The sequence below is a fragment of the Azolla caroliniana genome, unplaced genomic scaffold (assembly GCF_043228905.1).
Source record: "Azolla caroliniana isolate FFs.n. ecotype wild unplaced genomic scaffold, voAzoCaro1.0.p SCAF_1, whole genome shotgun sequence".
NCBI classification, from domain to species: Eukaryota; Viridiplantae; Streptophyta; class Polypodiopsida; order Salviniales; family Salviniaceae; genus Azolla; species Azolla caroliniana.
The window spans coordinates 10,968,644-10,993,378 of record NW_028230436.1 but is presented as its reverse complement, the minus strand read 5'-3'; the positions used below and the strand labels follow the sequence as shown (position 1 = coordinate 10,993,378).

General features: G+C 37.5%; 4 protein-coding genes across 6 annotated transcripts; 2 read left to right on the top strand and 2 right to left on the bottom strand.

The window, feature by feature from the left end:
- Positions 1-691: 691 nt before the first annotated feature.
- On the top strand, positions 692-4,993 carry LOC147868966 (RmlC-like jelly roll fold protein). Its single transcript, XM_087325213.1, has 3 exons — positions 692-849; positions 1,134-1,255; positions 4,557-4,993. The coding sequence occupies exons 1-3, from the start codon at positions 729-731 to the stop codon at positions 4,884-4,886; spliced, it is 573 nt and encodes a 190-aa protein (XP_087181339.1). The 5' UTR covers positions 692-728; the 3' UTR covers positions 4,887-4,993.
- A 1,188-nt stretch (positions 4,994-6,181) lies between these two features.
- On the bottom strand, positions 6,182-8,413 carry LOC147868965 (pentatricopeptide repeat-containing protein At3g57430, chloroplastic-like). Its single transcript, XM_087317192.1, has one exon. The coding sequence runs from the start codon at positions 8,411-8,413 to the stop codon at positions 6,182-6,184; it is 2,232 nt and encodes a 743-aa protein (XP_087173318.1).
- Positions 8,414-10,167: 1,754 nt separating this feature from the next.
- LOC147868964 (pentatricopeptide repeat-containing protein At5g15010, mitochondrial-like) lies at positions 10,168-12,515 on the top strand. 2 transcript variants are annotated; one of them, XM_087325210.1, is made up of 2 exons: positions 10,168-10,714; positions 10,793-12,515. In XM_087325210.1, exons 1-2 carry the CDS (start codon positions 10,436-10,438, stop codon positions 12,500-12,502), a joined length of 1,989 nt encoding a protein of 662 aa, XP_087181336.1. In that variant the 5' UTR covers positions 10,168-10,435; the 3' UTR covers positions 12,503-12,515. The 2 variants fall into 2 exon arrangements, with proteins under 2 accessions (XP_087181336.1, XP_087181335.1); XM_087325209.1 differs by having other exon boundaries at positions 10,168-12,515.
- A 3,305-nt stretch (positions 12,516-15,820) lies between these two features.
- Positions 15,821-23,817, bottom strand: LOC147868963 (mitogen-activated protein kinase kinase kinase 1a-like). Of its 2 annotated transcripts, XM_087325205.1 has the most exons (10): positions 23,355-23,817; positions 23,153-23,243; positions 22,175-22,705; positions 21,424-21,508; positions 18,825-18,887; positions 17,836-17,993; positions 17,665-17,740; positions 17,476-17,535; positions 16,488-16,595; positions 15,821-16,354 (listed from the first exon to the last, which is right to left on the bottom strand). In XM_087325205.1, exons 1-10 carry the CDS (start codon positions 23,725-23,727, stop codon positions 16,106-16,108), a joined length of 1,794 nt encoding a protein of 597 aa, XP_087181331.1. In that variant the 5' UTR covers positions 23,728-23,817; the 3' UTR covers positions 15,821-16,105. The 2 variants fall into 2 exon arrangements, with proteins under 2 accessions (XP_087181331.1, XP_087181330.1); XM_087325204.1 differs by having other exon boundaries at positions 23,153-23,817.
- Positions 23,818-24,735: the final 918 nt, after the last annotated feature.

The following is a 24,735-nucleotide window of genomic DNA, read 5'->3' as shown; positions in this document are numbered from 1 at the left end:
CAACGGTTTGAGAGGGTCAAAACTGAACCGTTTAAATTTTTAGAAACCTGAACCGAATCAAACCAAACCACGAAACCGTTAAATTGAACCATTAAATTTTTTCCAAACTGTTAAGCCATTAAACCGGTAAAACCGCGGTTTCGATTTTTAGCTTAGGTCAAAATTTAAAATATTTCATTATTTCAAAATTTTAAAGATTTTCCTAAAATATGGGAATAAGGCATGAAAATGAAAAGATTGTTTAAAAACAATTTTTTATTATTATTTTTAAATTTAAAATAAAATAAAAAATAAATAACCATTTAAACCGCGGGTTCTAACTGTTAAAACCGAACCTGAACTGTTTAAATCGTTACCCCGCAGTTTTCGGTTCGGTTCGGTTCAAACCGAACAGTTGCCGATTGTTACTCACCAGCCCTCTTCATGATTTGATGGTTTCGGGTTTCGTTTCGGTTCAAACCGAACAGTTGCCGATTGTTACTCGCCAGCCCTCTTCATGATTTGGTGGTTTTGCGTTTCGGTTCGGTTCAAACCGAACCGTTGCCGATTGTTACTCACCAGCCCTCTTCATGATTTGGTAGCACAACAGAGAGCCTGTGTCTCTCTTAAGCTCTCTCTATCTCAGCAATTCATGTATCTGTTGATCCTCCCCATCTCTCGTGCAAAGACGAAGCTGAAGGATTGAAACGAACAGCTTCCTTGTCAATCCTTACCTCTCTCACACAGCTATGGCGCTATCTGAGCTTGTCTCATCGCTCGGCCTGAAGCCACATCCAGAAGGAGGATTCTACAAGGAGACCTTTCGTGATGAATCCGTTCTTCTCTCCGCCTCTTCACTTCCTCCACAGTGTAAGCATAATCCATAAAAACCAAACCTTTCTCGCTTCCTGTTTTCCGTGTGTGGCTATTTCCAATGAAGCTTCTTTTATTTTCACAATTTGAAAGGAAACTTAAAGGTACATTTTTCTCACAGTTTTAGACTTTTCCTGTATGGACATGTGTGATCGATCTTTCCTCACAATTGTAGATAAACCCAAAAACCTTCGTCTGGTCTTGCATTTCCTGTGTACATATGCTGGATCAAGCTTTCATTTATATTTCTCAAATTGTTTTTTCCTTTTTATTCTTTGCAGATAAGGTAGATCGTCCTGTGAGTACAGCGATCTACTATCTGCTTCCATCTGGAAGCATTTCAAAACTCCATAGATTACCTGCAGCCGAGGTTTGGCATTTCTACACGGGTCAAGCATTAACAGTAAGTCTTTCTTCTTGTCCTTGTCTTCCTCTTCCTGTTATCTTTCGTCCAAGGTAGCTGTGACTCTCGAATGTTCTCTTAAGATCCACCAAACACCAATATGTTTTTGCTTGATTGGCGGTTGGTACCAGTTCCCAAATGTCATGTTTAATTTCCTATCGTTCAGCTAGCATTGCATTGTAGTTTGTATGAAAGGTTGATCAAATTTTTAGAGCTGCTGCTGGAGCATGATTCTGGATCCATATGGATGTAAAACATATGTCTGCCAAAAACACTGCTCCTAGGAGGCATGAAAAGCATGGCATGGGCAATTTCAAGATTCATGTTTTTATTTCCTTTTGCTTCACTATTTTCAGATGGATTATAATGAGTGGTAAGTTTTATGAATTCATTGAGAGGTTCTGAAGGAATAAAATTCTTGAGTTGAATTTTACTACATCCATTATTTTCCATGAACAGAAAATTTCAGAAGCCAAGATTTCTGCTTAAGAATAATATGGAAACACAATAAGATAGAGGGCACGCACCCTGAAAAAACTCTTTAGATGTGGAGTGGTTTGAAAGAGATGAGATGACGTGGAGAACTACAAGGGAGTGGGCTGCTGTGTGAGGAGAGAAAAACTAGAGAAAACTGTGTAGAAAAATGGAGAGCAAGATCAAGCCGCTAAAAGTCTCCTATCTTGTTATAAGAGATTTGGGACCAATTCTTATTTATAAGTGACGTTTAGGTCATTTGGGCATGTTCACACATGGCCAATGAACAAAAGTTATAAAGATAATGTAAATGCCTATAAGCTCCCAAATTGGGCCCAAAAAATATAATAAAAATATGTCTAGACACATTGAAGGGTCAAAATATACCAAAAAGGAGAATCATCGGGGCCTTTATCCCCAACAACTTCCCACTTAAAGGAACAAGGAGGCTTCTTTAAGCTAAGTAAATCCCACCATCTTTATACATAGCTGATGTTGTGCCTTGGGTAGACACTTTGTGAGAGCATCTATAAGATTCTGTGAATTATTGACCTTGATCAAAGGGATTAGGCCATCCTTTAGCACCTCTCATACCAGATGCTCTTTTCCAGGAATGACATATACTTTTGGCTGTTTAATGTACACCTCTTCATCTATTACCATGCAAAATGGTTGTTTTAACATCCATTTGGAATAATTCCAAATCCAAGGCGGTTGTGAGAGAGAACAATCTTGGAAATCAATGCCCTCTTTTTGGGCTTATCCCTTAGCAACCAGTCTTGCCTTATACTAGGGTTTGCCGTCAACAATTTGATTTTGTATGGCCACTTGTTTGGAATGACTTTCCTACCTTTGGGCTACTCAACCAAATGCAAGGCTTTTATCTCTTCCTGCATGGCTAACCCCACGTCTTCTTTTGTTCACATAGTTTTGCCTCTTTATAAGAAAGAGGCTTACCCTCATCTGATAACATAATGTAATGTATAGAGGGGTCATATCTATTCACTTTCCTCCTAGGGCGTGTAGATCTTCTTACCCAATGGTCCATATTATCCGGAAATAGATCTACATCAGACTGTACATTGATATCTTCATCGTTAATGGGTTGCTGTATATCATTTCCAGCCCTGTTTCAACATGAATAGATGGCTGCATATGCTCATCAGGTGAGTCATTTTGCTGTCCAACATCATCTGGCTCAATAACCTCTGGCTCATTATCATTTCCAGCCAAATGTGGTGCATCCCGAGGGTTCATACCAGATTTAACTTGTGGCTGTACATGCTGAAATTTGACTCTTTTATGGCCACACTTAGAGGCACAATCATTTTTTAGCAGACTTACCTCATTAAGTACAACAACTTGGCTGTGTACTACTTTCTTGTGTTGAGGTAGCCAAATTCTATAGCTCATTTCACCTTCATCTGCATAACCCATAAACATTCCTTTGATAGAATTTGCATCTAACTTGGTTCACAACTCAGGCCTTATATGCACAAAAGCATCACAACCAAAGATGTGTAGTTAGCTGTATGAAGCTGGTTTGTCAGACCAAACCTCTTCAGGGATGCCACCTTTTAAGGACATATGAGGGGATCTATGGCAAACATGAACTGCAGGTTTTAAGGCCTCGCCCCAATATTCATGAGGGAGATTAGCTGTGGATAGCATGCTTTTCACCTTCTCACATAAAGTTCTGTTATTCCTTTCAGCCACACCATTGGAAGAGGGGTTGTATGGGACTGTTAGCTCTCTCTTAATACCAAGATATTCACAAAATCTATTAAATTCAGCACTTTGTAAACACACCCCCATTATCTGTGCGTAAGCATTTCCGCTTTTTACCCGTTTGGGTGGTTAGAAATGCGTGAAATTTCTTAAATGCAGGAAAGGCTTCATCCTTAGATTTTAGCAAATATACTGAAAGCTTCCCAGAATAGTCATCAACAAAAGAAATAAAATAAAGAGAGCCCCCCATAGATTTGGTGGACATGGTGCAAACATCAGAATGTCACTTAATGTAATAAGATGCATATGCAAGAGATAGGATGTTGGGTTTTTTTGTGAGAAAATATTTGTATTTAAAAAACATATTTGGATTAGTTAAGAATGATATTCTGCTTGATCTGTGAAAATGGCAAGAAACAAGTATAAAGGACGTAGGGCCAAGATTTGTGAAGTGGGTGACCAGTAAGTATAAATGTGCTTGTTTCACTTTATGTAATAAGATGCTTATGCAAGAGATAGGATATTGGTATTTTTTGTGAGAAAATATTTGTATGTAAATAACATATTTGGATTATTTAAGAATGATATTCTGCCTGATCTGTGAGGATGGTGAGAAACAAGTGTAAAGGACCTAGGGCCATCTTATGTAATAAGATCCACAGTGAAGAGATAGGATAAGGGTTTGTCTATTTAGTTAAGAATGATATTTGTAGAAAACATATTTGGATTAGTTAAGAATGATATTCTGCCTGATCTGTGAGGATGGCAAGAAACAAGTATAAATGACATAGGGCCATCTTATGTAATAAGATCCATAGTTAAGAGATAGGGTAAGGGTTTGTCTATTTAGTTAAGAATGATATTTGTATGTTAAAAACATATTTGGATTAGTTAAGAATGATATTCTGCTTGATCTGTGAGGATGGTAAGAAACAAGTATAAATGACATAGGGCCATCTTATGTAATAAGATCTATAGTGAAGAGATACGGTAAGGGTTTGTTTATTTAATTAAGAAATAAGCCAACAAGAGCTGATAACCAATATAAAGTTTGTTTTGTAAGAGTTTAAGAACTAATGTCGCTGGTGTTGATGGACAGGTTATGGAGATCAACGATGAAGGGCATGTGAAACATACAATCCTAGGGTCAGATGTAAATGCCGGCCAACTGCTGCAATATGTCGTGCCTCCTCTTGTGTGGTTTGGAGCATACCCCACCAACGATGTTGATACAGTATCAGATGATGGGTTGTCTATTGTCAGAAGTGAGAAAACTAAAGACCCAGAGTGTAATTTCTCTCTTGTTGGTTGCACTGTGGCGCCCGCCTTCCAATTTGAAGATTCAGAAATGGCCAAGCGGTCTGTCTTGTCTCGTCTCTTCCCACATGCAAAGAATTGCGTTGAATTCTTGACAGATGCCGATGAATGATGAATAAATGTCATTTCTCCACAAGATGAGACATCTATATCTTCACATGTTGCTTGTTTGCTTCTTATTGACTCATTTTATAATGCAAATTTTATTGACTCTAGTAAGCATGTGTGCACATGTTATATATGTGTGTGTTTGTAACATAGTGTGCTGGATGAATTATTTATGGGGCCATGTTTTAATTATAATATGCTCTTACTACGAGAAGAGTGTTCGGGGTTTGGGGTTTCAAATCTAGTAGCTTGACGAAGGGAAACCTGTAATGGCAGTTATTTGTTTGATTTTCTTTAGATTTGAGAAACAAATGACATTTTATTGGGATGTGGTTGAAGACCATCTATATTCATCCTATATGGTATTGAAATCTCTTTTATATTGTTTTAGCTGCCCAATTGAAAAGTGACCCTATCTGTAAGGGAGAAGTCATGGAGGAAAGAAATTCAATATATTTTCGTGCTAATGCCATGGTCTATCACAAAAACTGTAAACCAATTGCTATTTTTAATAATTAGTGGTCTCCACCATAAGATAGACGTTTGTCAGCAGTTTCTCACAAGGTACAAATTTGGGTTTTTAAGCTAAACTAAAAGATTTTCACAATCAAATTGATTTCCAATTCTCTAAATATGCAGGTTATAAATGACGTGACCTAAATCCTATGGTATGGAATCATTTTATGCTGCTATTTTAATGTCTCAACGAAATTTATCAGATTTTTTGGAAATTATAATCTTGGCATTTAGAATGAGGTAACAGCCTTCAATATAAAATATTAATTGCGTAACTCCATACAAGCGATTATTTACCCCTATGATGCTGTGCTTGTAGAGTTATAATAACTTGAGGAATTACTCAAAGAAAGTAGCAACAGACATTTAACAAAGACCAAACCTACAATCACTTCCTATGATATAATCTCATAACTTGTTTATTTCAATGAAGTCATTCCATATGACCAGAACTACGAATTCTAGCATAGTTCTATCCTATTATGTAAAAAGATTAATAGGCCACAGAAACCTATGGCATTTCCTCTTGTTTGTTTCTATGAGGTTGCACCTGATGATCCCTACCTAAACTAGAATGCATCATGATGGTCCACACAATCTTGTTAACCCTTGTGGGTTGACCAATATTTGCTTCGAACACAAAAAGAAGTTTCAAATAATTTCTCGATTAAGTGATCATGATAAATATAAGATTCCTTGACCATGTTACTTGTATAATTTTACAAAGTGAGTATTTCATTCATTGATTTGCTGGCTTCTCAAGATTATTCTTATGTTTTTTTGTTAGAAGATAAGAACATCACACTCATAACTCTTAAGAAATAAATTCCAGCTCTTTAATTTTGAATTTACATGTGAATTATGTGCATAACTTTGATCTCCTTCAATGAAATTGTGTGCCTCATCATTAACCTCCATATCTTTTCTATGTTGGACTGCATACACAGAGCTGTGCAACATGGAATCTTGATTGAAGTTTGATATAAGTGTGAATGCCAAGGATTTACCAAGACCCGTACCCATCACATGATATAGAAACGATTTTGCGAACTCAAGTTTACCATAAGTTTGGCAATGATTTAGCAAAGAAATCCAACTCACAATATCAGGTTCCAATGGCATTGTCTGAAGCACTTGATATGCTTCTTTTAACTGTCCTACACGGCCACAAAGATCAATCATACTGTTGTAATGTTCACGCATGGCTCTAAGGTTACACTCATCTCTCATTGTTATAAAATAATTGCAACCATCGGTTACTGAGCCTAGGTGGCTACACACTGACATTAGACAAAGTAAGGAAATGCCATCTGGTTTGACACCATGTTGTCCTAAATTAATACACAAATCCATTGCCCATTTGTATTTACCATTGAATGCACATCCAGCAATCATTGCATTCCATGTCTCAATGGATTCTTTCGACCCACTATCAAAAACCCTTGTAGCATCTTCAAGTTTCCCACATTTCGAGAACATATCGATTAGTGAACTCATGATATATGTATCCAACTCACAACTATCTTCAATGACAATTTCATGGATTAACATGCCCATTCTCGGGGCTATCACTATTGAACAAGCTTTTAGTGTGCTAAGTATTGTAACTTTATCTGGTTTCAAGCCACTTTGGTACACAAGATACAAGTACCGAAGAGCTTCGTCACTGTGACCATGTTCCACAAAACCTTCAATCATGATATTCCATGTCACCAGATCTCGATTTGGCAATTCCCAAAAGATTTTGCATGCATCCTTTATGTCCCCGTATTTTGTGTACAAATCGACTAGAGTGTTAGCAACAAATATATTGATATTTTCATTGTTTTCAGCAATTAATGCATGGACTAGTTTGTATAGATTTAAATCGACTGCAGTGCAACATGCTTTTAAGATACTAACAAATGTAGTGCTATCTGGCATTACACCTTCTTGTTGCATTTGCTTGAAAACCTTAAATGCCATGTCACCTGACTTGGTTTGGGCATATCCCATCATGATCGCATTCCAAGTGATAATGCTTGACTTGAATCCCTTTTGCTGCATTTCATGAAAGAGTTGTAAAGCTTCATTTATGTTACCATGTTGGGAATACCCCGCTATTATTGCAGTCCAGCTAACGACATCCTTCTTTTCAAACTTATCAAATATGAAGCGGGCCTCAATGAAGGTTGTGCACTTCGCATACATGTCAATGAGGGAATTCACAAAGAAAACATCCATTTCACATGCTATCTCTATACCAAGGGCATGAATAAGTTTTCCAAGAGATATATCTTGAAATTCTGAGATTACCTTCACTATATTTACAAGGGTGATATTGTCAGGACAAATTTGAGATTGGTGCATTTTCTCAAAGAGATGCATAGCTTCTAAAGCCTGTCCATTCAATGCATAACCTGCGATGATGGCATTCCATGTTACTACATCAATCATAGGAAATGCATTAAATATCACTCGTGCATCTTCGACACTACCACATTTACAATACATATCGATGAGAGAACTCTGCACAAATGCATCGACATTAGAGTTATCTTCTACAATATAGAAGTGCAATACCTTGCCTACATCCAAGGTTTCTTGACTTCTACATACTTTTAAAATATTAACTAAAGTAATAGCATCAGGTTTAATTCTTTCATCTTGCATTTTCTTGAAATATTGGAGAGCTTCTTGTACCATTGACCATTGGGAGCATCCACCGATGAGTGAATTCCACGTTACAATATCTTTTTTGGGGACTAAATTGAATACATTGTGAGCATCATACATATGACCAATCCTTCCATACATGTCTATGAGTGTATTGCAAACATGCATATCTAACTCGAAGCTACTTTCAAACACATGGGAATGTATCAGCATTCCATCTGAAATAGATGAAGCAAGAGAACATGCTTTGATAACACCAACAAAAGCATGTCCATCTGATCTTATATTACAATGTACCATCTGATAATACAATTCAATAGCGTGCTCAGCATAGCCATGGTTAACATATGATAGAATCATAGCACTACAAGCAAATACATTGTGTTCATGTATATGAGAAAATGCTCGGCTTGCATCTATTAAGCTTCCACATGAAGAGAACATGCGAATCAAACAGGATGCTAGAAAGCAGTGTGAATTCAGGCCTCTTTCTATGATAAAAGCATGGGCGTGTCTTGATGATTTCAAGTCTTTCTTGGTTCCTTGCAAGGTTACGTACATCTCTTCAATGGAAGGGAAGCTCAGGCATGGCCTCATCTGAACAGAGCATTTACTCCAGAACGAGGAACTGTGGGTGGGAACGATGCAGAATGGAGAACAGAGGTCATCGCATCACCATAGCCGAAGCACAAAAATTCTCTCAGCGTTTAGTGAAAACGGATTCACGATCATAAAAATGAAGAAAGTGCCACGTTTCACACCAGGATGAAAACACGAAGGAAATCACAGCCTTCAGGGAATGCCAAGGAACCCCGGAAAATCTATTGGTTCTTCCTTCACTTACATTTCACGTTCACAAGACAAAGATAGTAGACGTCGTCACCGAAGCCTGAATACCGATTTCTCATTTCGTGTCCCCGAATACTGATTGGGTCGTACATGACGGTTTTTCTAGATCATTCGGAACGTATAAACATTCTTAATTAGAGATTAGTCATGCCCGCAAGATCCTTTTGGAGATGCGCACACAACGTATGAATGGGTGCCATATAGTTTGCCAGTAGTAGTGATGATGTAGCAGTTGCCTATAATTATTTACTATTACTTATATGAACTGAGGTGTCCTCACTTATTTGTGTTTGTCTCTTTTGACAATGAAGCCCGTCTAACCTAGCAACCAAATCCTTCCAATTAGTTGAGTGGTGGGTCATCTCCCAAGCCATAATCATTACACAACCATGGTCAAATTGTGGCATCTTTACACAACTAATTGCCCCGAGAATCATGGTTCATGGTGGTGGGTTGGTTGGGAGATTTTGCAAGTGGCCAATATATGATACCAACAATGATCAAGAATGTCACAATTTTTGTAAAAATGGATGTCTTTTCCCGTGGCATGCAAAAAACATTCTAGTTGAACACCCTTGCTTATTGATGAATAACGATATTGGCATGGACAATTATTCCGCCTTAAAATGATGCATGATTACTTAATCCCCAAGTGCACCAACTCATTGCTTGTGCTTAAGGTTCAAATGCCAAATAATCACTACATGAGCTTCTTCTACAAGCAATCCTAATTATTGAGTAGTGTGCAACTAATTCACCAAATGCACAATTCATCAAGAACTAGGTGTCCATGACTCAAATTAATCCTCAATAATTCAACTTTGATGAAGCAAAATGACATTTACTAAAGAAAGAGATTGTTGTAATTTTTTATGAGAAACAATGGCTCATTCAACAACCCCCCTAGGACATACCATGCCGAGAAGTCGGTGAGGGATTTTGGAAATTAACTTGTCACATGTTGTACACAAGCCGTTCACTATCATCATGACAATTCAAGTTCTCGCATGTTTTGCTAGCCAACAAACCAAACACATAATAAATCGACAAAAAGATAGAATTGCCCCTTGACTTAGTAGCCAACGGTAGAAGCGAAGTGTGGCCCTGCCCCATATACAAACTGAATCTATGAATATCGAATTCTTGCTTGGTTTACGAGTTACTCGACAATCGAAAGCACCCGATTTGCGAAACACCCAATGTTGATGGGAACAATTTGTACTCAGAATGCTAGGCACTCATGTGAACAAGGCCTAATTAGAGGCATCCCTGTGGTATCAGAAGGTCTTCTGACATGAATCCAAGAGCTCGGGTTGGAGTTTTTGCCCATCTGCTGTGTTTTCACGGTTGTTTGCAAGTTTCCTAGAAAATAAAGGTAATACTGTGTTTTGGGAGATAGATAGATGGATTCTGGAATTAATCGATTCCAGGAATGCTGAATAGGTGATGGACTAATGAGGAAGAAATCTATACAGAGGAGCTTGAAGGGGTAATGCAAACAATTAAACTTTTCTCCTTAATACAGGTGCATTCATGAGTACAAGCAGTTTTGTTCACAAATTGAATGGCTGTGCAAGAAGATACATTCATAGCATGCCCTTGTTCATATATGCTGATGTTTATCAGAGAAGACACCTTCACCATACGCCCCAACCTACGCCCTTCTTAAGGTATGCTAATTGTTATGCAAGACAATACCTTCGCATGATTCCATTATTCATGCGTTTTTATGGTAAGCATTCAGCGAAACTTCGAGAAGATAAGCTAGATGCTTCTTACACATGCCTGAAACATCATTTCAGCTATGGAACTCTATCTTTGAATGGTATAAGGGTAGATAATGATGGTGATGCTTCCACATGCCTAATTCATCGTTTCAGCAATGGAAACCTATCTAATGCAACCACAAAGCTATGCGATCGTTATTATGATTCTACTACATGTCGAGAGCAACATTTCAACTGTGAATCTCTATTAAAGGAGACTAGAAAGGTAACAGATGATGGTGATGGTGATGCTTCTTCCATATGCCTGAAACATCATTTCAGCAATGAAACTCAATCTAAGGAGACTAGAAAGTTGTATAATGATGATCATGATGGTGATGTTTTTTCCACATGTGCAACACATCATCTCAGCTGTGGAACAGGAAATAAAGAGAGTGGAAAGCTATGTAATGATGATGCGTCATTATGTATGAAGCATAATTTCAGCTATGGAAATCGATCTTTGAACGCTAGCATTATACCTGCAGAACCTGAGCATGCTATATCTGATATAGCTAAGGAAGTTTTATCCCTCATGTTGGATGAAAAGGCGTGGTGTGCAGAGATTTGGACAAAGATAGAAAGAATCATAGGTAAAGTTACTCCTGATATTGTTTTTGAAGTGGTAAAAGGTCTTAAAGATCCTTCATTGGCTTTGCATTTCTTGAATTGGTCCAGTAGTAAGGAAGGTTATGAGCCGACAGTTGAAGCTTTTACTCACATAATTGCACGGATGACAAGAAAGAGAAATTTCAATGATGCTTGGCTCCTCCTCAATGAGATGAAAAAACATCATTTAAAGGCAGACTATGCATTTTCAATTTTTATTCACAGATTGAAGAGAGCAGGAAAGGTTGATGGCCTTGTCAAAGCAATGTGTGGCATGGATATCTTGAAGGTGACTCCTACTGTTCCTTTATATACTTGTGCGTTGGAGTTTCTTTTCAAACAAAATTATGTTGAAGATGTTGAACATCTTTACAATCGGATGTTGCAAGATGGGCTTATGCCAGACAAAAAATTGTTTGAGATTCTCATTAAAGGGTTTAGCAAAATGGGGAAATCCAATGCAGCCATGTTGGCCTTAGAAAGCATGAAAAATCGAGGTATTGTGCCTCATTTATCTGTGTATATAACAACCATTTGCCAAATGTCAGAGAGTGGAAAAGTAGAATGCGGGCATTGGTTTTACAAGGAAATGATCACTAGTGGTTGCTTGCCTAATATCTTTGGGTCTCATGAAGTAGCATGTGCTTTGTATGGAGATGATGTTATGAAGCAAATAGAGGAGTTTGAGAATGTTGTGCATACGATGCCTTCTATATTGAGGGTTCATTCCTTAAACAACCTCCTCCGATCCCTTTTTGACATTGGTAAGCATGATGAAGCAACAATAGTTTTCAATAGATTAAAATCCAACTTTTCAAACCAACCTGAAGAACATAAAAAGACACTCACTTGGAATATAGATTCTTATAGGATCTACATATTTGGTATGTATAAACTTGGGCATGTGGTCAATGCCATGGAAATGTACAAGGAATTATTGAGGAGAGGTCCTAAACCCACGAGTGATATCTCAAGCTTCCTATTGCTAAACTTAAGCAGTGAAAGTTTGGTAGATGAAGCTTTGGATGTGTGTAAACATATTATTAAGTGCCGAGATCCCATTAGTTCTGATGCACAAAAGTGTTTTTTTACTATGCTTCGTGTTGAGAAGCGCTTAGATATAGCTTGCAAATTGTTTATCACCATGAGAAAGAAAAGATGCATTGATGATGACTCTGACTTTGTAGCATTGGTTGGATTTAATGATGATAAGGATAGTCTATAGTCTTAATGATGAATGCAAACTAAAAAGGTCACAATGGCCTAGATTTTAAATAGTTGAAGCATTCAATATATTGTTTTTGCCTCTAATGGAGGATCTTGTCATGCGTTTGTCCTTGTTTAGATACTCGAATGCAATTACGAACATGCATGTTAGAAAATACTCGAATTTCTCTGTATATTTTTCACAAAAATCTTGGTTTGTAAGAGAGTTTTTGAACACAAGCTTCGAGGAGAAAGTGGGAAAGTGGGTGGTAAAAATGTAAAGTTTATCAAGAACACATATAAGTGTTTAGGAGAATGTACATAGTAGAACTTTAGGGTCTATTGAGATGGGATAAATGTTTTTAATGTCCAACTGAGACCGATTGTGATTTATGGGATGAGGCTAAGCCCATGGCAAAGGATTGAACTTAGGTTCTCGTGATGACAGGGGAGCTGGTAATAATATAAATGATATTTTCGTTTGCATATTTTGTCTATTGTGGTCAGCTATATGCCATCTTTTTCCAAGTGACTCCAACAATATGCTGTACTCATCTTGCTCCTGCTAATAAAGAGGTACATTTCATTTGTTTTGGTATGCAAACATCCAAAAGCAACTACTAGAGAAATATATGGATTCAATAATTCAATAAAATAGGCTCAAGCATCAGATTAATAGTAGTTGCCTCAATGTGAGGGAAGCACAACTAGCAAGTATTGAGGCATTGGATAGCAATGTCTTAAATAAATATATGTTTATGAGTGACTAAATGCTTTTTTATAGATTGAGTAAGAGAGATGCATCAAGGAATGTAGAAACATAATTCCACTAACATCAAGCGTTCCAAGTTTACTCTTGCTTGTTTCACATATCTGATTTTCTTTGTAAATTGGAAGTCTTGCTTGTGACTCTAGAGTGCATTGTACGCAGCTTTTGCAGGTTGATGTGGTTTTTCCTCTTGTGGCACATCTCTATGTTTGAAACAACCTTCTGTCTTTCGGCAAATGTAATGGATTTCTTATTGTTCTCATTGAGGACAAATATCGACGATTCTCAGCATTGTGACTACAAATCAACCTTTATCCTTGAGGTCTTAAATGATACAATTATGTCTATTGTATTAGACTTCCATAACTTGCTCTACCATTCATCTTTCTGATAGGTTTTTGGTTATGGTTGGGACACGTGAGAAATCCTTGGTGCACTTTGGATGTTTGTTATCATTTCTAAAAGGGCACATGTTGATGTAGTAGATTGAGTGAGTGGTGTCAGCATCCATCCCCATATTCCCTAAACCCTTCTCGAAACCATGCACGATGATTGGTCCTACAATCGCCAGCCATCCAGGGAAGGAGCATGTATAATCCAATTAGGATACCAATATAAATACGTGAAAATAGAACGAGAGTACAAAATTAAGATAGAACATTGATATACTTACAAACAGGTTGTTTTTTAGGAGCACGTAAAACATCGCATGTTTCCCTATGCCAAACCACAACTACATAAACCTTTGGTAATAGCTTAAAAAGGCAGAGATTAATTAAGTGTGTCGTCGTTATAATCTATCACAACTCCAATTTCTCCACTTAATTAAGTATCGAATAAGTATTGATTGTTTACTTCTTAATACTCTAGTATCTATCCTGATTGTCTACTAATCCCAATGTATTTGTCGTCGTAAGTTTGTGGACTCGGATCGCCCATTCCTGTTTATAGTGTACTGTGTGACAAGACACCTCAGCACGATGATATAATGTTTTGCACTCCATAACCTCTACTATCCTTGGTGGTGTTTTGTCAATGAGTCTTTGTCCCTTCTAATCCCTTACTAACTGATTGAGTTGGAGTTGATCACAATTGCTGAGATACCCATTGTAAACCCAAGCTAACAATTGGATGCTATCAAGACTATGAACCACACACGACGCAACCAAACTCATGTGCACTTGCCAACATGGAATTGGCTATATGGCTCATCACAAACATTTCTCATGAGCATCAACTTTTAAGTTTGTGGAGTAGTTTGTGAGTTCCACCTACCCATTGGTAACAATGATCACTCTTCTTTAAATGACAATCTTCCTCCATTTGGCTTGGCTTCACGCGGTGGTATCACAACACACCGGATTGTTTCAATACTTGTGTTACTACCATGGAAACTCCCTTGTTTCTGAATAATTGTTGTTCTACCTCTGAAATTTCCCCTGTTTCTGAAGGTTTCCTAGACCATTTCTCCTGAAAAAGTTATGTGAATTCCACTCTATGTCATTGTTCAACTTGACAACGATTCTTCTTCCTCTTAACTCATCTGCGACCATTTTCCATTTGAAAGTAGAACATCTGGTTTCCCATAACAAAAGTTCTTGGTGACAAGAAGCATTAATTATAGGTCGGATCTTCTACCACAGTAGCATCTTCTTCCGGGACCCACCCCCAGATTACAATGGGAATGGTCTGGCCGCAAATTCTATTAGTACTTGTGTTGTGGATGATCAAGAAGCACCATAATCAAGATGGTTGGTTGGAATAAATTCGCATTTTGCAGTGTGTCTAAGTACTTCCCTTTCTCGGATTGTTGTACCATTCTCTTGAGCTCAGTTCTCATGATGCCAAAAATGTATATCACAATCCAGTAGTAAATGTTTGCCAGATGCTTCGAAAGTTTACTTCTAAAGCATGGTTTTGCCATTGCCATTCCAACTTTATAAACATAAAATGAAAGTGGGAGGTCCATCTCAAGGACTAGAATTGACTACTTGGAGGAGGCAGGAACCAAATATTATTTTAGCATCCAGATTCACATCATCAATGCTCAAGAGTGGCATCTATGAAAGTAACCGAAGTACATCATCAAACTTTTAACAATTTTACAATGATTGCGATTGCTATAAAAACTTTTTGAACGCAAAATGGATGTTACCAAAAGGTCCACCTCGAGGACTAGAATTGATTCCTTGAGCATTGCATGGGCCAAAAGATTATGCTGCCATCTCTATTCACATCATCAAAGTTCAAGAGTAGCGCGAATGGAAAGTAATACTATGTAAATTACCAAGCTTATATTGATTTTTCAATGAGCAAATAAGTACATTTGAAGACAATTAGCAACACAAACTTCTCCATTTAACATATGCCGGAAATACTTTATCAACAAAATTTGATACATCTTAGCTGGAGCATATGCAAAAGCTGCATTCGTGCTTCAGGCATGGATTTATGTTACTAGAGTTCAATTCCAAAGAATTGTCACAGAATAGGAATTCCTGATTCAGCAGACATCAATGTCACTTTCTTTAATAGCCATCTGAAGCGTATAATATGTATAAGCATATGTACAAAATGGATATAAGTGGGTTGTATTTCAATGAACATTGAGTACACCATCGTAATAACAACACACCCAAAAGAAACCAATTTGGGAGCTCTGCCGAGAATATCTTCCAGAGATATCAAAGCTTTTACATATAGGCCACAACATATATATATGAGATAAATGAGACCATGTAAGCCTGTGAGAAAGATACATTCAGCAGGATCATATGCAAACCACGGCTTTACCATGACTTTATGCATCAGTAGAAGCCATAGAATTGACATATAGTAAGGACTCCTGATTCATCACCCCTCAGAAGCACTAGTTTCTATCGCCATTCGAATCTCTAAAGACTCTTGACAGAAGGAATTCTTGGGAGTAAACCCCGAGCGACCAGTATATTGGACAAAGGGATGCTCTAAAAGCTGACTAGCAGAAGGCCTCTTCGTAGGATCAACTTCCAAACAGGTTCTAATGAAATTCTTTGCATCTTCTGGTAATGAGTCAGGAATTGGAGGTGGCTCTCCATGTCCGACCTTCCACAATACACGATGCTATAATGGTACCAAAGAAAAAATATGTTATTACCAAAACATTCCGTTCATTTTCACTAAATTCCCTGAGTGCCCCTTGGTATTTCAAAAATCAGAGATTAATGAATAATTTGATATTAACAGAACTACATACCCATTCTAAGTCCCCAAAAGGAGGACCCCTTGTGGCCATCTCAAGGACAGTGCAACCCAAACTCCAAATGTCAGCTGGAAAGCTATACGTCTTCCTTGGGTCGATAACCTGAAAATTTGACAAAAGAAGATATAGCCACGTGTAACTGAGAAAGAAAACGAGAACGCAGAGATTTTCATCATTAAATGTCCCAAGGAATAACTCAAACATTTATGGGTAATGGGACTAGAGACTGATGTACCATAATCATTATTGTCCACTTCAGCAGTGCACTTTGGCACATGAAGCATTAGTAAAAACATGTTTAGTAGAGCCCCGAAACATGATTACAACAACATGGTTTGGTGCCACAAGAGCAATATCTACAGATCGTAAGTGAGAAAATACAGATGCAACTCAAGAAGTGAAATAGAAACTAAACCAAAATACTATCAAAGGTTTGATTATATACGGTAGGTATTACGCTGTCACTTTGGCGTTCACAACACAATCACTTGATGTATTTCCAATTTCTTATACCAAGTTTACCCATTATTACATGAATGATCAATTCATCTTTAGTTGATCAGAATTGAATTACAACTAGCATGTCCAATCATGCTTTCTAAGTACAAATACAACTATAACACAAATGGCACCTCAACAGGCACATACCTATAACTACCTATTCTAACTTCCTACAAGAATAGAACCCTGATAAGGTACCCTTATGAGGGGGGGAAAAGATTGATCTCCTTTCAATATCATAGAAGATGGATTGTTAAAAAGTCTGCTGAGAGAGGTTCATTGGTATATAAACAAATACACAGACCCATTTATGGGACTAAAGGCCATATGGATAAAACTTGATGTATCAAATTTCCTTATCAATAGTGGCTAGCTACACCTCTGAAGTATGAAACTTCTTGAGAAACGCTCGTTTACCATGCCATTGGAGAGACACAATCCTAATTAGAAAGAAACATGAATAAAATGAGATAAAACTAACCTCTGGAGCCATCCAATACGCACTTCCCTTACAAGATTTGAGCTCATCTAATTTTGAAATCTGCACACATTGCAATAATTTTCAACTCAGTTTTCAGCAACACTGCACCTAGAATGCTTTACATAGGCAGCAAAAAAATGAAGTACAAGAATGGATAAGCATAAAACTAATGAAACAGTTTGCAGAAACCTGTTTTGCTAGTCCAAAGTCTGCAACTTTGATCCTCCCATTAGTGTCTACTAATATATTTGCACATTTGATATCCCTAGGATGGCAAAATGCTGAAGTAAGCCCCATTATCGAGGTCCTTAAAAACCTAGTTTGCTATAAGGAGAACCACAAATAAAGAATGAATATTACCTGTGCATGATGTTGCGATCATGCAGATACTTTAAACCACTTAAAATCTGTCGGGTATATATCCGTATTTGAGAGTCAAATAATGGATACTTCTGATACAAAGAGGCAAGGGACCCCTTGGTGACCAATTCCAAAAATATGTACAATTTGTCTGGTTCCTGTCAACAAGCAAAAATAGTGTTTCATTACTTGATAGATACAATTTTCTAGTACCACAAATTTACATCGTGCGTGAAATTTTCAGATATAATCAGTTACAAACTTTTTACCAAAATTAAGCTCACACTTTTTCTGGACAAATAATGATTTGTGCATGAGAACTAAATATAGAGTTACAAAAAAGGCCATTATTAGATTGTCTTGCATCACAATGATAGAGATAACATAAATGAAAAAATGTGATCAGTCAACAGCTCCAACCCTATACACTCTTTAAGCATATTCATAAAACACTTTCTTAGCTATGATAAGTAAAAACATTGTCACTCTACTTTAATCCTGAATGTTCAACAAGGCATAGCATATTAACTAAGAGTATCATATGTTGAAGAGATTGCTACCCATTTGTGGCATTGGTCTGCTTTGTCTGATACAGGTTTGTATTGATTACTGCATCTTTTATGTCATTTTCTCTTCCCAGCATTATTCTTGTCTTTCTAGTTAATTCTTATAGTGTTTTGCCCAGACAATATTAGCCTTAGTGGATTTTCTTACGTAACTCATAAGAGAAACTGAGACAATACCATTATTTAATATCTACTCATTTCTTTCTCTTTTGAGACACTTAAGATGTAATCTCTTGTTTGGTCTTATAGGCCATTTTGGCCTCTTAAAAGACGTTAATATATATTTCCTTCTTTCTTTCTTTCTTTCTTTCTCCTTTGATATAGGGAACATAATTTTACCAAGAACGCTATTCTAGAAAAAAAATAAAGCCAATTCTAGATTTTTGAAACGAATATTAGAAATCTTAGTTAGATATTACTAACCTTTTGAGTACCATAATATCTAACAATATTCTCATGTTGGAATTTGCTAAGTACATCAATTTCCTGCAGTCACAACCAAATACTCCATAAGCCAAGTAATAAAAAAACACTGAAAGACATACTTGTATACACAGAGAGAGAGAGATAAAGAAAGAAAGAAAGAACGATATATTAATGCCTTTTGAGAGGCCGAAATGTTCTATAACACCAAACAAGAGATTACATCTTAAAATGTTGTCTTATCTTTGAGAACAGCAAACCAGAATGAATGTAACTAAATAATAATAATAATTAGAAATATAATTAAAAAAAGAAAGAAAGAAATTTTATGTCTACTAGAGGCCAAAATCAGTCTCTGAGACAAATCATGATTATGAATATGGATGAATTCATGCAAAAACAAAAGCTCTAGGTTTCCTAAACATCCATGAACATGATCTTAATGCCTGTGGTGGAATGATTTTGGAGATGTTTTATAAGCATTAAGTGCATAATAAAATGTACGGAAGGAGTATTTGGTGATTGGACATCATATTGAAGGTCGGTGTAGTGGAATGAGGCTTTGACAAAGTTCAACATGTGTATTTGGGTATACTTGTGCAGATCAGACATGGAGCAATTATCTCCCTGATCTAATAATGGTTTATATCATGTACTCGCTCATTGTAGTTATCATTCCTCTCTTGCTATGTGAATCCTTGGCACGTTGTAAGTGGAGGTGTGGATCATCAGAAGAAAGCAGGGATGTGCAATTGGCGTTGCATCCCACATGCTGCTTCAAGGGTTGATTGTCTATGCTTTTGAAGCTCAAGAAAGATTTGGCCAAAGAGTTCTGGGTCAGCCTTCTCCTTCATTTGCCGAATGGTATTGGTACTCATGTAACAGGTGACATATGTCTCTCTGATGTGCTTAATAATTGGGCACCTACACAAAATATTCCTCACTTCCGATCCCTTCAGATAATTTGAAAACTCTTTCGGTTTTAGGTATGCCAATTGCTTAACCTGCTTCAATCCCTAGTTGGTGAGATGAAACTCTAAGCTGTCCTATTGCTTTGTGAGCACTATGGGGGATACACCGCAGCCTCTGTGTGAGCTCTGTCATGCTCACGAAATAATCTGTAGTAGGCCATCTTTAGGGGAAGAGGCTCCCTCGTATGAGGCTGACAGCCATGTACCTCAGCCTCTGTATGATCTCTGACAAGTTCATGAAATAATCTTTGTAGTAGGCCATCTTTGGGTGAAGAGGCTGCCTTGGTATGATCCAAGTCTTTTGGTATAGAGCTGCCATAAACCTTGCAGCAATACTCAGTTCCATTCATCATTTTGAAGATATGTACAATATCAAGAGGATCGAAAGTTCCCAATGTTGAGGTCATTGTGGTTAAATAACTTCATCACCTATGAGGACAATGATCACTTTATGTATTTTGTCACTCATCTCCCACGATTCCAAGGTTCAGCTACTAATCATCAAGACTCTGCATATGCCTTCGACAAGGGGATGGCCAACATGGCCCCAAAACATTGACCATATAATTGCCCTATTGATCTATATTCAAGGAAGGAGCCTGCATGGGGGGCAATTCATAATATCTTGCTTTTGAACCTCAATGTTCTTTAAGGATATACCAATGAGAATTTGGCTGGTGGATTTAATTGAAATTCTAGGTTCCTTGCTAGTGCACCAACATTTTTGTTAAGAAAAAAGATTATTCAGGATTGAATAAGGTTGCGCCAATAGTTTTCCAACATATGGTAAATGACTTTGGATTTCCTCAACATTGTCACCATAGTTTATCTGAATGACATCTCAATCTGCTCAAAGACTGAAGGGGAGGAGGATTTCCACATTTGTCAAGTTCTACAACTATTGAGAGAGTAAAGCTTCTATGGCAAAAACTAGAGAAGTGCAATTTCAACCCCACTCAAATGGAGTTTCTGGGATATGTAGTCTCCTTAGGGTATCCAACGGATCCATCCACAATTAAAATGGTTTTAGATTGGGATACACAAAATTCTATTTTTGATGTTCTCCTTAAATACAATGTATGGAATGCATATCCCAGGACATTTAAACACCAAGAAAATGTATGCAAGCTAAAGAATATGGCAAGTGGAATCACGCCAACCTGGGCACTCTTCCTAGCGAGAATCATTCCAGTGGTTGACGGCTATGAGGAATCAAGAAATACTAGACATCAAGATTTCAAAATTGAGCCAGGTTTTGTATTTGGTTTGGCATAGCCACTTCTCCGATCATTCAGGGTGATAAACTTTTCTGGTTGATGAATGATGTTATATTGCCCCAGATGTTTAAGATCTTCTAACATCAATGAAGAGATCTTTGCAGATTTGAAAGGATCAAAAACAAAGTATGATAGCAATGTGATGAGAGAAGAAAAGAGAATGCTACACAGAATGCTAAATGGGCATCAGGGTAACAATAGAAGACAGAGGATAGAAAATAGAAAATAGAGAAGAGAGAAGAGAGAGAATATGGAAAAACAAATGAAACATCGGTATGACAACTTAATTCATAAATCTCTAGATGTGTGATGACATAAAAAAAAGACAAATGTATAAGCTATTTCATGTACCTGTTCCAATTGTGAAACACATTGCTGCGCTTTACTATCATTCTCTGACAAGGAAACTTCTTTTACTGCAAAATATATTCCATCCCTGCAATGATAAATGGAAGTTGAGCAAGCTGCAATTGAATGAGAAGACGCACTAAGTTTTACATGCTTAAAATAATCAATTTTCCATTTCGATCAAATACATACCCTGAGCTCAGATCTTGGATCATACCAAAATCCAGCAGCATCCACGACCATTAGAATGAAAGTTCTTGTGAATAATAGGAATCCTATCCCATTTAATTGCAGTCAAATGGAGACACATCAGGAAGTCTTTTCATAGTACATTTTCGTAGTGAAATGGAGATACATTTAGAATCCTTTTTCTAGTACAAATTCTTGAGAAACTATGGAGTGGGCAAGAAGAATGAATTCATCCAGCATTGTTACCTTGATCTAATCTGAAAGTGATTACTACCAATGGTGTACTACAAGAGTCGGTGGATTCTCGTTATTAGAGATATATATCAGCCAAAACAAATGGAAAAGAAAAGTGAAATTGAACACTAAATGGCATTCATCTCATCTAATAAGTTGATTTTGACGGTTAATGTTTAATGTAATTATCCAATAGTATAAAGGGTTAAATACAAGAAACACTTCATAGCATTTCAAAATGTAATTCTGCAATATTATAGGATGAAAATTTCTGACTACAGATTAAATGGAAAGAATACTCAAAAGTGTTCCAATCTAGTTGAAAACTTACTCAGAAAGCCCCTCGTATACTGTTCCAAATGAGCCACTGCCTAGCATATCCAGTTTTCTCCATGATGTGATGTTTACACGCGAAAGGGAAATTTGAGGTACTGGATCGATCACCAAAGAGGGGATATCTCTATCAGCGGAAATTTTATTTTGCTGTACAACTTGAGATGCGAACACAAATTCTTCCTCAGACTGTCGAACAAGATTGCTCTCTGAAACACTAGAATTCTCTAGATCTTCTGAAACAGTTGCAGGTTGCTCACTGACATCAATCATTCTGGATTCCTTCTCTAGATCCTGGGCAGAGGGAACATCATGAAGTGGTTTGCTCTGGTTTGGAGGTGGAATAAGTGAGGCTTCTCCTTGTTGGGTTGAGTACTCTGATGAAATAGGTTGATGGTTGAGATCAGCTATTATCAATTCCTCCATTTCATATTCAGCAGAGGTAGCATCAGGAAGTGGTTTACGTAGGACTGGAGGTGCAGGAAGTGAAGTTTCATGTTGCATCGAATGCTCAATTTCCCTAGTTATCCTGTGAAAATGCTGGAATCAAGTAAGAAAATAGGTGGATGCATCCTCTACTCATCTTTACTAGCTTTTCTGACAGCTATCAACTTCTCAAAGTAGGTGTTCATTCTCCTATAAAGCTCCCCTCCCCAACAGCCATATAGGACACTATTGAAATCGGTGTCCTAACTAGCCTTTGGAAAGCTATCAATCTCTCATCAAACAGTTTTTCTCTCTTCTTAAGACCTATCTTTTAAAATACCGCACATTGTTGACTATCTGATTCAAAAGATGTGAATTTCTTTAAAAACCTACACCTTGTATATACTGTATACTAGCTGAGATGTTTACATGTTTCATTATCAAAGGGAAATGAAAGCAAAAAAAAAAAAAAACTCTCCTCTGATGACCTTCCTTCAGATATTCTTATATACTTAGTTAACAATGAAAAATGACAGACAGAAAAACTTACCTTTCACTGACATGCTTTTGTTCATCTTTGGCAAGATGGAGAGCACCAGAAACAACATGATTTCTCCCAGGTAAAAGACCTTCAGCGATCTCTACAGAACCAGACGGGGTAAAAACAATACCAGATTCTGAGAAGAAAGAATCGTTCGATGAAGCAGACATCGAACCAGACGTGGTCGAAGATGAGAAACTGTTTCCTGAACCTGAGTCTGACAAAGTAATACGATCGATGGAATGTGTCCTTGATTTTCCTGCCTCCCACACATCTTGTGGTATAGAAAACGCATCAATTCCTCCTGAGAGCCCAAGTTCTTCACAAATTCTGTCGATTTGACTCTCACTATCTTCACCTGTCAGAGTCAAGCTCGTGGATTCAGTGTCTTTCTTGAAGAAAGGCCTGCGATGTGAAGAAGAAGAAGACGAAGAAGATCCCGAGGACGATGATGATGATGCTGCTGATGCTGAAATGCGAGGTGACGAAGGTTCGAATTCTGAAAGCTTGAGTGCGTTCCTGCGATCGAGTCTAGGTTTTGCAGAAACAGAGGAAGAATAAGAAGTTCTGTGGACAGAATCCATGGCGGAAAGAGAGAATAATCTGATCAGTGATGTGTGTGCTTCTTGAAGAGATGAGCATGGAACGGGAAGGGGAACGGAAGGGAAGGGAAGAGTTCCGTTCGTCGTCGACGACTTTCTTCTTTCTTATTTCTTCTTTCTTATTTCTCTGCTACTGCTCCTTCTTCTTCTTCTTCATTACAAACTTAAGACTTCGTCGCAAGTACATGAGATACAAAACATATTGACTTCTTCTTTGGTCAGCAGGTTCTCTTTTTCATTTGATCTCATGTCTTTGATTTACTTTATTGAAACCCAATTTCCTCGCAATTCTCTATTCTCTTAAGCTCCTAGTCTCGATTGGGCAACCTTACCAACTAACCTACATCCATATGGGCACTCTTGTCTCTCTCTCTCTCTCTCTCTCTCTCTCTCTCTCTCTCTCTCTCTCTCTCTCTCTTATCGTAATTAGCTTACCCTACATTACTAGCACTATATCTTGGGTTCAAAACCCAATCTTCTCACCTCTCTACTACTCCATAAATGTCTCTTATTTCACTAAATGCCACTATGGAATGTCTCTTATTTCACTAGATGCCACTATGGAATGTCGGGGTTCAACCCATGACCAACTGGTCTCCATTGGGCAACCTTACCAATTGATCTACATCCATTTGGGCTCTCTCTCTCTTTCTCTCTCTCTCTCTCTCTCTCCAATTGAAGATATATGCATAGGACTTAGGAAATTGTCCTTTCGAAAGGCGAGCAATCTTCGATGTATAAAGGCTAAAATGCTCAAATGGATGGGAAAGGAAGCACATACATGGATAAACGATATGTTTAATCATGCATTGCAACATGGTATGTCGTACAATTGGACTACATATTGGATCAAACCTTTACATAAAGGTGGAGATGTAAATAACGTAAACAACTATCGAACCATCATGGTTGGCTCACTAATGGCAAAACTGTTAGGATGCATAATGGAATCAAAGATAACTGCATGGGCTGAAAAAAATGGTGAGAGAG

Bases quoted from the DNA above. Each gene is read 5' to 3' on its own strand.
- LOC147868966 (XM_087325213.1), top strand. From the start codon at position 729: ATGGCGCTATCTGAGCTTGTCTCATCGCTCGGCCTGAAGCCACATCCA. The intron at 850-1,133 runs GTAAGCATAATC...TATTCTTTGCAG, and splicing joins CTCTTCACTTCCTCCACAGT to ATAAGGTAGATCGTCCTGTG. The intron at 1,256-4,556 runs GTAAGTCTTTCT...GTTGATGGACAG, and splicing joins ACACGGGTCAAGCATTAACA to GTTATGGAGATCAACGATGA.
- LOC147868965 (XM_087317192.1), bottom strand. From the start codon at position 8,413: ATGATTCTATCATATGTTAACCATGGCTATGCTGAGCACGCTATTGAA.
- LOC147868964 (XM_087325209.1), top strand. From the start codon at position 10,436: ATGAGTACAAGCAGTTTTGTTCACAAATTGAATGGCTGTGCAAGAAGA.
- LOC147868963 (XM_087325204.1), bottom strand. From the start codon at position 23,727: ATGGATTCTGTCCACAGAACTTCTTATTCTTCCTCTGTTTCTGCAAAA. The intron at 18,888-21,423 runs GTACATGAAATA...TTGTGACTGCAG, and splicing joins GTGTTTCACAATTGGAACAG to GAAATTGATGTACTTAGCAA. The intron at 17,741-17,835 runs GTAATATTCATT...TTGCCATCCTAG, and splicing joins GATCGCAACATCATGCACAG to GGATATCAAATGTGCAAATA.